At 45.8% G+C, this 13,206-nt stretch overlaps 1 protein-coding gene across 1 annotated transcript; it reads left to right on the top strand.

Moving 5' to 3' along the window:
- Nucleotides 1-3,900: 3,900 nt before the first annotated feature.
- LOC8042897 (clarin-3) lies at nucleotides 3,901-11,636 on the top strand. Its single transcript, XM_029991638.3, has 3 exons — nucleotides 3,901-4,314; nucleotides 4,386-4,574; nucleotides 8,476-11,636. The coding sequence occupies exons 1-3, from the start codon at nucleotides 4,068-4,070 to the stop codon at nucleotides 8,748-8,750; spliced, it is 711 nt and encodes a 236-aa protein (XP_029847498.1). The 5' UTR covers nucleotides 3,901-4,067; the 3' UTR covers nucleotides 8,751-11,636.
- The last annotated feature ends 1,570 nt before the right edge of the window (nucleotides 11,637-13,206 follow it).

Raw genomic sequence — 13,206 nt, 5'->3', positions numbered from 1 at the left:
CTAACGGAAAACAAAATTTAAGCCAGTTTTTTAAGTGCATCACAATCTTACAAATCAGGGGGCAAATCCAAAACTCCGTTTTTTTTTTGTTTTTTTTGCTCCATATTTTACGGAAACAAAATTTAAGCCAGTTTTTTTAAGTGCATCACAATCTTACAAATCAGGGGCAAATCCAAAACTCCATTTTTTTTTTTTTTTTTTTTTTTTTTTTTTAAGCCCACCTAAAAGTCAGAAATAATAGAGGAAAAAAAAAATTAGATGGACGTTTTTTTTATGTTCAAGGACGGAGGAGCAGAAGATGAACATGTAAAAGTCACTTTTCTTTTCTTTCCTTTTTTTTTTTTCTTACAGTTTGGTTGCGATAAGGAAGTCAAAACAAATTGACAATGAAAAAAAGAAAAAAAAAAAGAAAAGAAAAAGAGTCGGCGCGATAAGAATTGTAGAAGTTGGCGCCCGCGGGCCCCTCGGAAAAGTAACCGCTATTTGTCACGTGGTACTTGCGAGCTTTCGGAAGCTTCCTATGGCCTCTAAAAGTAACTTATTCATCAATATTTATAAGTAACTTTTAGAGGCCCAAGGAAGCTCCTGAAAAAGCGCAAGCAGACGTGATAGACCTGTGCGCCGGTCAGATGCCGGTGGCGGCGCCCCGGAGCAGACGAACTTAAAAAACATCGAGGGACTTTAGACGAACTTGCGCGGCGGCGACGAGAAACGCGTTGAATGGGCGGCGCTCCACGCTCAGCGTGCGGTGGCGGCCTGACTTTGGCGGCGGTGGTAAAGCCCCTCTATTCTGGGAAAAGTGGGTGCCATTCATTGTTGTGGGAATGCTCGAGACACGTGCTGCGCGCCACTTCTGGGAAGAACATATGGCGTCTGAAATCTAGCTCAGTGCTGCGCTGTGCCGCCATGATCTTCCAAGGGCTGCACGTTGCACGTGCCTCGTGCATCGACGAACATTGCGCTACTTTTGAAACATGAAGGGGCTTCAGGCGGCGGCGCAGCGCGACGGCGCCAAGTGGACGGCGCACATGTCTACCACGTGACCCGCGGCGGATCCCGCGGGCGCCAACTACAAATTCGTTTTGCGCCATAAATATAGCTCTACATTTTTTTTCTTTGTTGTAAATTCGTTTTATAACATTCGTTTTCTATCTAAACGGTTTAAATTTTTATTTATTTTTTTTTTTTTCATGCGCACCGCTTTCGTCTAGTCCACTTCGCGCCGTTGCTCTCACGTCAAGCTTCACGGCCTTGCACCGGTGTGCTCGGAGAAGCAGTTGGCGTGGAGGAGCATCTCTGCATCTCGTGTGCTGAGTGGCGTACCAACTTGTTTTCGAGGGGGGGGCAAACCAGACCACCCCCCCCCCCCCCCCCTCCCCCAGGGGCTGGGGGAGCGGTGCCCTTGGTATCCCTTGGGCGCCGCCGGCCAGCGTTTGCCCTGCCCAGAAGCGGCTGTTTCAGGGGGGAAGGGGGGGGGGGGGGGGGGGGGGGGGGGGGGCAAGCGCTCCCCTGCCACCCCGGTTGGTACGCCCATGCGTGTGCTTGGTGGGCTCAGAGTTGGTGGGGGATGGGCGCTTATGCTTATATTTCAGATGTTTCAAAAGTAGGGGATGAGCGCTTGTTACGACATGAGCGAATGCTCGGTATTGTCTAGGGTACGGAGCAGTGGGCGTCACAGGGGGAAGGGAGGGGGGGGGGGGGGGGGGGGGGGTCCTGGGTGCCGCTGACTCTAGTAACGCCACTGGTACGTACGGAGGGGTCCAGTTTAAGCTCAAAAATAACTAAAAAAAGGTGCGCTGAATCACGCAGCTTCCGAATTTTAGAAGAAACCCAGTGATGGTGTGATATCAGAATCGTAGCTTACTTGAGGAATTTCTGTGCACAGTCGCGTAATTCCACTTTACCCTAATGCGTGCGGCTTTCCATGGAGAGCGCTACGCAAGGTTCCGCTCGAGGGGAGTCCTGCCCGCTCCGTCGGGTGCCCCCGAACGCGAGACGCGCTGCGAGGCGTGCCAACGGCACGTTGTGGCATGTAGGAATTCGAATACTTTGTTTACTCGAATAAAGCTTAATTCACAAAGGTAATTCGAGCTTCCGTTTGTCCACTGCTAAGTTCAGTTAATTTACTGACTGGCCTAAAATGGCAAGTAAAAAAAAAAAAAAAAAAAAATGCGGCGTTGCGCGCGGAATACGCGCAACGCCGCATATTCCGTTTTTTTTTTTTTTTTTTTTTTTTTTATGAGCTAAATTTATGTGACGCGAAGCAAATAAACAGGGATGTGTGCTTATCGGAGTTGAGCGTGACAGAAGCTACAAGAGCGAGCTCCGGGCTTTCAGCGTCCCTACCAAGCACGCGCTATCGTGCAGTGCAAGTACTGCTCACATATGCTCGCGCTTGTAGCTTCGGCCTCGCTTGCGCTTCCTACCTCGGCCACCTTCACATTGGTTTCGGTTTCGGAATTGAAGAGCGCTCAAAAATGCCACGTAGAAAAAACACCGCCGGCGCAATGAGTAACCGAATGCGAAAGTGGAGGTACATAATTGCTCCATTCTTCTTTTTTGTAAAAACACCGAAAATCGAGGGCAAAGAGTAGGACTGGACACGGATATCTTCGCCACTCCTACTCTGTCCTCCGTTTTTGGTGCTTTTACGAAGCAAAGATGCGCTCCGATAAGAAGCCGACACCTAAAAACGCGTCCAAAATATTAAACATGGTAACCCTGGAGCGAGGAGACGAAAAAGGACGGACAGACACGAAACACATATACGTTAACCTTTCTAAAATGAGTTGATTTTGTGGTTTTCGAGGATACTTGGCAAGTTTCTAATTAGAACTATGTTTATTTTCACTAAATAAATCCCTGACGTCTGCCGTGGCTGGCAGTTTGTTCCCGTATGTTTTTTTTTTTTTCCTAATTATTTTATTTTTAGGGTACGTTGCTGAGAACAGGTAAAATTTGCGGCAATTTTTATCTCTTCAGGTCGGACGAGGCAAAAGGGATCATATTTTTCGGCTCCATCTGCACATACGGATGAGGGATTCGGGGATGCCCTTCGCGCGTACCCAAAAGGAATAATAATAATAATAATAATAATAATAAAAAAAAAAAAAAAAAAAAAAAAAAAAAAAAACTATACAAAAACGCGCTGTGACCACGAGTCGAAACCGAAAATAGACTTGCTGCGCCCGTTCGGCCTGGGAAAAAAAAAAAAAAAAAAAGAAAAAAAAAAAAAAAAAAAAAGAGGGGGGGGGGGGGGGACGGGTAGGTAGCCCAAGTTCATTGAGGCAGTTAAATAAAATAGCGCAAACTTATGAACCAACTAGCCCAATCAATATGTCGTTGAGGTAACCCGGTGTCATTCTTTATGTGTCATCGCTAACGTCTTAACTGTAGTGATGAGTCATCTCGCATACCTTCAATGGTATGCGAGATCTTATGAAGACCGCAAGACCGAAATTTCGCCCATTTTTACACAAATGCAGCATACATGCGACAAGAAACGCCCAACTGGCCGATTTTTTTTTTTTTTTTTTCGGCGGGGAAACGTACGCGGTTATTGCCAAAATAAATACCCTTTTTTTTTTTTTTTTTCATTTGCGGGATATGTACGAGTAATTTTTGTGCGTTTACATGCAAAAGTAGTTCCTCTTTTCGAAATACGTGTGGACATTGTTTGTGGACACAGGTGGCCGAAGGGGCCGAAGTGACGAAAGTCGGGCCGACAAGCAAATAAACCACCATTTTTAGAAGAATTTGCATTGCAATGAACCAGGGTGATACCGGGTGATGGTGATACTTCTGGGGATACGGTAAAAACCGTAAAAACAAACGCAAAGTAGTTGCAGCTTCCGATACAGTTTGGTGTCACGTGCTTGAGATTGGCCAATAGACTAGCGCCGCTCCAGAATCGGCCCCCACGCCTCCCGTCAAGTTTAGCGTTTCTTGGTTCAGCCAGTGTTTAGCGGTGCCCGGAACGCTATGGAAGTTCGCTGAAAGTTTGTGTACCTAGATTTGGAGAATGGCCGAACTTGTCGCTTGGTAACGTGACATTACGACACGGAGCAATGAATATAGTGCAGCGAGTGTTTACGTTCCTGACATTTTTCGTGTGCTGCGGATGTTTGGCATTCTTAACGGTGTCTCTCGCAACTCAGGAATGGGTCGAGGCCAAGCCAGTGATGTTAGTCTACGTCACCAACGACTCCATACCGCAAACTGAAGGGAAATTCAAAGGGGAGGTTAGTTTCGGGCTCTTCCATGGCAAAAAAATACTCAATTACGGTCTCGGTCCCCGCCACTCAACTTTCAGCAGTAAGTGCCTTTAAGCCTACTTCCTCGTTCGCCCGTGCCGCGGTCCCTGCGACGCTCTCGCTTGCTTGCAGTTAAGGAAGAGATGCAAAGGAATCCGAGCCTGATGATCTTCGGTCTGTGGCTGGTCACGGTACTGGGCATTTCGCTGGCGCTCATCTTCGGCCTGGTGAGCTGCATCTTCGCCGTCATCAACTCCGTCATGACACCTGTGGAGAGCATCACCGGTCGGACGGGCCTGTACGTGTGGAACGCCGTCGGAGGTGCGTGGCCTTCGCTCGGGCTCTGGGCAGGGATGGCCCATTTGTTCTCCCCGAAGGCGCTCAAAAAGTGATACAAGTACCCAAAGGTTGCATCTTGCACCTTTGGGTACTTTGAACATGTGCAGACACCGCTGTCAAACTCCCAGAGGAATGCGGCCTTGTCACCCAGAAATAATAATTTGACCCTTCCGCGTTCAAGTTATTTTTAGAAGGCTGGTAGCAATCATGAACTCATTTCACAGCATGAATTGTAGGTCATATAAGTTAGCTGTAGTGCCAACTTCGTTTTCCTTTAATAAATGTGCACTGAAAAAAAAAAAAAAAAAGCCTCCGGAGAAACATTTTATAGAGGTATTTCATTGAAGTTACAGCCCCGTTAGGAACACATGATCTCACACAGTCATTAAATGTCAAAGGGTGCTGGGTCATGCCTAAATATACAAGTGCTAACTGAACTGTCATATGACCTAAACCCCATTTTAGTTGATGCAGTTTCCTTTGATTTCTTCTGCTTTCCTGAAGTTACCCACGGCGAAGCTTTGGAGGTAAATGCATAAAAAAAAACAAAAAAACTTTTCCATTACATTTACTATAAATGGGGTGGCACAAAATTCTGCAGCAGTTTTATTGTCTTTCAAAATTCTTTCTACTCTTGATGGACGACCACCAAACAACACCTGACAAAGCCCCTGGAGTTCAGTTATCTCGTTCTAATGAGAAGGCATTTTTAATTTGCTTTTTAACGTTGAGATGGTCATGTTACTCGGTGTGGGTAGCTTTTACTTGCTGCTAATATTCCAAGACTCGCTGGGGAGGAGTGCCATTCCTAAAGACTGCAAACGGGCTCAAATTGTACCTGTTTTTGGTTGGGTGAGAGGGAAAATAGTAAAAATTAAAGGCACTTATTGATAGCAACTGGGCAACTATCGAAAAGGGAAGTATCTTGATCCCATGTGAGTATGGATTTAAAAGAGGGTTGTCTACTGTAGCCCAATTATTAAAATTATGATTTTGGTCAGATAATTGTTCCGAAATTACCCTAATGCCTTTGACCTTAAATAAGGTAAATTATTTGTCCTTAGATAAATTAAATTATTTGTTCTAAGATAAAGTAAATTATGATTTGCTACTGTTTGGAGTATTGCCAATACTTTTGAATTGGTTATACTCCACACTTGCCCGGCTGATTGTCAGAGGGTTCCTATTAAAAAAAGTGATTTAATTGTGCATAAAACATTTCTCTCGCTATTCCTGCTGGTATCAAAGACCTTCATGAATATGTCATTATCTGATGACTGCAGTTTTTTTTACATTATGTTATATTGTGCATATCTGAGTGGTTTCTGGTTAGGTAATCAGGCAAAATTGGTTTGCGACCTTAGAATATACTGTGCCACCAAACTTTTTCATTGTGTTACGTAGACTGTCGCCTCCTCTGGCAATATGCTGTTCTTTTTTCTTTTTTTATATCTTCCTGGTCATATGAGTTTGTGCATCCTTTATGCATTTTGTGTATTTCTCTGTCTGTTACTTGCGAGGTTGAGTTGGTACTGTGAAATGGAGCGCAACAAATAGAGATGATACAAAAGCATTTTATTTATATTTGCGATAGATATTTTGATAGGTGGTATTACGACTACAATTACTTTTAAAATGCTACATTTACAGAATTAATTGACACAAACACTCCCACAGTGATTTCACTCCTGCACCAAATGTGTCATTTTGTGCTAAAAGCCGTCTCCTGCGCCATCCTGATAAAAATGCGCCAAATTGCGTGGCTGGCTGAATAGACTTCCAAAATTCGAAGCGCCCCTTCAAGGCAAAATGTCACGCAGTGCACTCGGGGGAACTAGTAGGCCACTCAGTATCGGTTTCGAATGAGCAGCTTCAGTTCCTTTATCACGCCATGACCGAATGCACTGCTTGCGTTTTTGATTATCTGACTTCCCACAACTGTACAGTCGGCACGGAATGAAACGCGAACAGTGGGTGCATGGTTTTCGCTAGATGCTGCACCACCTGAACCAGATGGGAGCTGCAAGAAGATGGCTCCTCCTTCGATGTGTTAAACTCTTGCTCAGTGCATCCAAACCTTCGGTGTTGCGTCTCTAGGTGACTCAGCGTGGGTCGAAAATCACGCGGTTCACGTTCGCGTTTCATTCCGTGCCGACTGTACAATACTGTCATTGTTAAGCGACATAGGAGGAAGGCTGGTGCACTTTTCTTGATTTTCAACATGCCGGATATTGTGCGTGCTTATGCAAACATAGTAAGATGTGGCTTAGTCACCTCACACTATGATTGTATCTTTGAACTCAATTTCAATAATCCTGTCTGGTACCGGTGAACCACGACTGAAATTTGCTCACTTAAAGCCCTACACGTATTTTGTTTGCCAAACGCCTGCTTTTTGTTACTTCATTGGGCGAAAAACAAGTCGCATCCTCACAGGAGCCCAATGTTGGCGCATAAACTTTAAAAGGAACTCAATAAATTCGACTCCACTACTGCACAAAAGTTACTGTGAAGTCTTCCTCGTGTCATTATATATCTGCCACTCAAACTTTATGCTGATTGGAAATTCAGTTTTTGCAGACGCTGAGATCGGCTAACTACGAAGGAGGCCCTAACAGGCATCCCCTGCTCCTCGTTAAGCCTTTTTGGATGAGCTTTTACCGACGCCCAATATCTGTGTCTGAACGGTGTGTCAGACATTATCTCGGCACACTCGGTCAGGAAGAAAGCAAACACATAGCAAATCTTATGGCCATTAGCAACTGTCAAATGCACTTTGAATCCCTTTGTTTGTTTGGCACACCTCACGGGCACTCCTGTGTACATGGTGTCCGACGAACGATGCAACATTGTTCACGCAAGGCTCACCTGTTGCTTTCTTAAAAACGGTTTTCATGTGCCACTGCACCTATATGATAGCAGGATAACTTCATGCGCATACGCAATATTGAATTAGTAGCATGCAAGCGGGTGAAGACTTTACTTCGTGCAGTGCTGCGGGTCAGTACTGATAAAAAAATACCGTGAGGGGAGCTCGCAAGTTAGAATCTTGGATGAGGGCAAGAGAATGGTTGACTGAGTAAAAAGCTTTTTAAGCCACTTGGTGATTGTGTGTGATTTCCTGGGGAGCGTGCGGAGCGTGACCAGATAGGGCTCGAATATCCCACGCATTTTAATGCGTGGGATATTTGAGCCTGTATACTGTAATGGGATAAGCACAATAATTCTGTTGCGATGAATGTGACCCAGCAGCTTTGTACTTTCAAAGCTCTTTTCAAGTGTTGTTAACCAACACAAAGTTTGCCGTGTGTGTGCGTTTTCCAATGATGTAGTTTCCACCTCGTGGATTTCCAGTGAACTATAATCAGTTACAGGTTAAGAAAAGTATTTGAGGGAAAGGAGTGCTGGGGAGGAGGAAAAAAAACGGAATGCTGGAGAGAAGGAAACCTCCTCTTCTCTCTAGCGGTCCGTCTGCTTCCTCCTCCTCAGCCTTCCTTTGCCTCAAATACTTTTCTTAACCTGTAACTGATTATAGTTCCAGGGGTCGTCTCGACAGGCCTTTCAATCTATGGAACGGGACAGTCGTGTTGACTTCAACGAAAAATGGAAAAGTGGTCTGGGGTCTCTGTTCGTTACTTTGGATGTTACTTTTTCGAAAATCGAAAAGGGTGTCATGTCTTTTTACATTGGGTGTTAATATCGTATAATTTCCCGTGAACTGTGTCGCCATCCTTTTTCTAACTTTTCAATAATGTTGGGTCATATCTTATATCAGGTAGTGTCGTGAAATGAAAGCTATGCGCGTAAACGAGCCACCTCACCTCGCAAAGTGGGTATTGGTTCCACTGCCGGGAGGGAGTGACTGGAGGGGACCCGGTTGCAGGCTTGCTGTGCCTGGCCGCCACGGTGGCCTGGCTGGTGCAGTTCTGGCTGCGGCTGCGGCACAATGTGATGAGCGCTGAGGAGCAGCAGGACAAGTGGACATCGGACGGCCGGGCCACCTTGGGCTACAGCTTCTACCTGCTGCCTGTGGCCCTGGTGCTGTTTGTTACCAACCTGGGCCTCCTGCTGCTGGCCAGCTGGCAGCCCTGGGTGTGGCGCCGCACACGCCCACCCCTGGGCCCCAAGAACGCCGAGGGGGCCATCATGCTCTACTAGCCTCTCGGGCACCCCGGTTGTGTGGCTCGCAAGAGGTGCCTCGCACTTTGGAAACACACGGAATCTCAACAAGGAGAGTTCTCACCCGCAACCACTGCTCGCTGTTGCCCTCTCCGCATGACTGTCCACTCGTCTCGAGAGAGTGCCATTTTTCTTTGTCGTCGACAATGTCGGGGTTAGCTCGTTTTGTGAGGTGGGGGAGTTAACTGAACAAAGGAATGAGCATTCCCGTCATCCGGTTAATGTCTGGCAGCACGCACACCTGGATGTCCGTAGAGAGTGAAAAGAAATGCAGCTGTTAATGACCGCTGGACCCACTGTTCTGACGTATTTTTAGCGTCTAAGCTCACACATTCCCCCGGCTGCGTTTTATTCGGGTAGGTCACGGGTCATTTGGACTTGCCTCGACAGTCCGCCAGTACCAACTTCCCTCACCTTGCAGAAGGGGTCGGCCCTGAAGGCGTCAGCGGTGAGAAGGCCGGCTGCCACTGTGATGTTCCTCCGAGATCAGCAGAGGATAATATGGACCAACCAGCTATGAGGGTGGCAGTATGTGCTCGAGGGTAGAGCACTGCACCGTCCCGGGCCAGCCCAAGCCAGGCCCACAGGTTGGGCTGGGGCCGGATAGCACGCATTTTCTCGGGTCCGGGCCGTACTCTGGCTTGAACAAAACATTTTTCGGGCCGTGCCTGGGCAGTCGTGTGCCACAAGGTCTAAATTGTTGATGAAAAAAAGTGTGCTCATTCATCTTTTAAGACGTCTTGCACTTGGAAAGCCTTAAAGTGCAAAAAAGAAAACTTATGAACTCCACCAGCATAGTGGGAGAGAGTGCTCTTTATGCTAACAATTTTTAGGTTAAAACCTGCAAACTGTTTCGGGCTCATGTTTATAATCTCTGGCCGGGTTCAGGCTCATATTTTAAAAATTTTGTCGGGCTCGAGCCGGTCCGGGCTGTATCTCTACCGGGCCGGGCCAGGCCTAGAAATGAAATATTCTGTCAAGCTCTGGTCGGGCCCGGGCTGCGTCTCTACCAAGCTGGGCCTAGAAATTCTGGCCCGTGCTGTGCTCCACTCGAGGCGATGAGAGTGACTGTATATGCTCTAGACTATGAGGGTGACAGCACATGCTATTCTGTTTCGCGAAATTAAATTGTTCATTACACTAGTTGGTCCACAGCGCAAGTTTAGACCCACCAAAAAGCTACTGAAAGGTTGAATACAAGACCCGCACTTTAATTCATACTCAAAAGTAACACCAATTTCGGTGCTCCCATTCATTATGTAAATGCAAATATTTCTTATCAAGAGATCAGAGGAGATGCCTCCCCCGTGTTCCCTCCCCTCTTGACCCACTTATATATGCTGCTTATATTTCTCATGCGGCTTTATCGTGATGTTCTGCCAAAATCCCTTTGAACTTTAGGATGCAGGGACATACACCTGTTGCAGTCTACTGCCAAGTATCCCGAAAGGATCGGCCCAGTTGTGTCCTTGTGTGCGGTCACTGATACACGGACTGCTTTTGCCAGAATTTATGTAGGCTGCTTTGGCCTACATCAGTGTGTGTGACGGATATCGTAGATGATGCTCGTGCTGCATCCCACAATTTTGTACACTTTTTGTTTGTTTTCTGTTTCAAATGTCCTTTTAAAACCAAAATCTTTTTTTATTATTATTAGCCAGGCAGCTTTTTTTAAAGTTGTGAAAATAACTGGAGTGTTGTGTGGCACAACCTCTTCTTTTTAGATTCTGTAAAACCGCAGCATGCAAGGTTTAGTTGCAGTGTTTAAATTGTTTGCAAGCATTCGTCTCTGTGCTTCTCTTTCAAGCACCTCAACTAAAGTTCGTAGGAAATTGGCCTTCTTTTTTTTTTTTTTTTTTCAGCCACACCACATGCTGTCAAGATCCCCTTCTTTTTGCACGTCTTATCTCTTATGCTTCAGTTTTGTGCCAATTTTTCCGTGCCGGCAGCACCCCACCCTTGGATCTGCTATCAATTTCATGTTGGCAAGACATTTTGAGCGAGGAATAGCCACATCGAGCTCTGGAGCCTCCTTGAGAAGGAATTTTGCATGTTTCGGTGTAGAATTTTGAGTGCACAATTTTTTAAATCAACCTTTCAGTTGCAAGTGTGCCTTTTCCTTCTTGTACTTGCTCTTTCCTCAACTAAACCCCAATAACAAATTTGAAAGAATTTGGACAGTTGTGGGTTAGCTGAATTGCCGAGTGTTGTTGACCGGCTCAGGTAAAATCCTGTTGATTGCAGTGATGCTGAACGAGTTAGTAATGCATCTGAAAGCAAACTCCGTCCATCTTCTATCTTCATGGCCACTCCTGGTTCTCTGTGGACTGGTAACATTAGGGAGTTTTCGTAGACCGAGTTTCCTCCTCTGCTAAGCCCTCCACAACAAAGAAGCCACTACTGCACCTGCGTGTCGATGGTCTTGGTTGTAGAGTTGCAAATGTCGTAGCGGGTTTCGGAGAGTGTTGCGGGACGGTGAAAATCTATGAAAACTCCTCATTATAATACTATAACTTGCACGAAAGATTCTGAGTGGAAGAATTTATAGAAACTGGTTTCTACTGCTAGAAGTTGATACTCAACCTGCTGTGGTGCAAATCGGGCAAAGAACAAAGCTGCTCTGCACCTGGCTGATGAGGTTCACCCATTGTGTCATTGTTGAGCTTCGGAATGTCACTCTTATTGATGGCCCGTGTCACTTCACAAGCACTCTGGCACATGGAAGCCCGATAAAAGACCTGTTTGAATGTAATGTGAAACATACAGTGGCCTTGAAAAAAAAAAGGCCAAAAGAACAATTGCCCAGACTTCATTGTTGCAGCTGGATAACTACCTCCGCTTTAAAATAAACAGAATTTACAACAATACTTGCTTCACTCATTTGTCATCTCCAGCCAACTACTGGAGACCAGCCATAGAAAGAGTTGCGAGACTTGCAGCGCGGGGAAAATGTTTGTGGCACTTTCCAGAGGAAATTCTTAGCTGTTTGAGGAAAGTCCTGCAGTTTCTAAGAGTGATTCAGGAAAGGCACTGCAGCTGAAGACATTGCTCAGAATCTTTTATATCCTAGCTTGAAGTGAATCAGATTTGCAGCATACAGTACATATGTAGGCTGCTATGCATTGTTTCTATCATGGGCACACAGACATTGAGTCTATAAAAACAAATTTAGTACCCAACATTCCTTTTTGCTTGTACGAACCATGATGCCTGGAGGGTGCCTGAGAAAAAGTATGTAGCAACAAGTCATTTATTGCTATAAAGACGTTCTGTGAATTCGCATCTTTTTGGCCTTTAGTCCTTTGCACACCGAAAATAATTTGAGCTGCATAACTAGGCAGTGGACAAAAAACAATTGGACTTTCCTTGAAAAGAAAATTCCTAGGCCATGTCTCCCTTTAAGACGGCAAGAAACCACAGCCTTAAAATTGGCCAACAAGATTCATGTTTTTTTATTGACTTACCATGAATACTAAAGATTCAAGTTGTAATCCCATCATGCGGCATTGTATTGCGTGCGTCCCAGCGACCTCCCTCTAGAGTAAGATTCCTTGCAATACTGCTGCTTGTATGCAGTTCATTCAAGTTTCGTCAATGTTGAATTCTCTTCATGCAATGGGTTTTCTGTATCTTACTGTATACCAAACAAATTAAGCTTCTAGAAGTCAACTTTAAATTTTAGGGCTTTATGTGCCAAACCAACGAAGGGCATCTGGCACGCCACAGTGAAGGACGGAGGATTAATTTGGACTACTTGGGGATCTTTTGACGCACAACCGAAAGCTCTGCTCTTTCTCTGCAATAAGCCTCTGTCGGATTGCGGGCAGCTCGGCTTGAATTCGAACCCGCCAACTGGGGATTCATAGGTTGGCGCTTTGCCTCAAAGCCACCGAGGCTGCTTATCCTTTGAAGTCACAAATGTGGCTCTGAAACGACTATATATAACAATCCTCACGGGACCTATTTAAGTGGGTGCACAACAGTCACTTTCAACGAGCTGGGTACAAAAATGAAAGCCGCTTACAACTCCCTGTAACACCGAATTAGAGCGCAGCTCTTGAGGGGGAGGAGGGAAGGGTACTGAGGGGAGCATATACCCCTCCTCCTCACCTCATCCTGCCTGCTACTCCTCCCACCAAGCGGCATCTGCGTAACTGTGAGGTCACGTGACCTCACAGGGTTTACGTGATGTCACCGGGGTCACGTGACCTCACGGTTACGCTGACGCCGCTCAAGCCGGAAACGGGCGCCTAAGAGCTGTGCTCTAAAAACAAAACTTTAAATGCAACACCAAAATTTATCTACTAAGTGCATGCACTTGGGCAAGGAAATGGCACCCTAGCCCGTACAACAATCTTTTAACTCGAAGTTATCTTGCAATGTTTGGTAAATTGTTTCAAGTTTTCCAGGTCTCAAAATAGGTCTCTACAGGCAG

This window comes from Ixodes scapularis, unplaced genomic scaffold (assembly GCF_016920785.2).
Source record: "Ixodes scapularis isolate PalLabHiFi unplaced genomic scaffold, ASM1692078v2 PGA_scaffold9__187_contigs__length_104089568, whole genome shotgun sequence".
Taxonomy (NCBI): domain Eukaryota; kingdom Metazoa; phylum Arthropoda; class Arachnida; order Ixodida; family Ixodidae; genus Ixodes; species Ixodes scapularis.
This window is presented reverse-complemented; position numbering and strand designations above follow the sequence as displayed.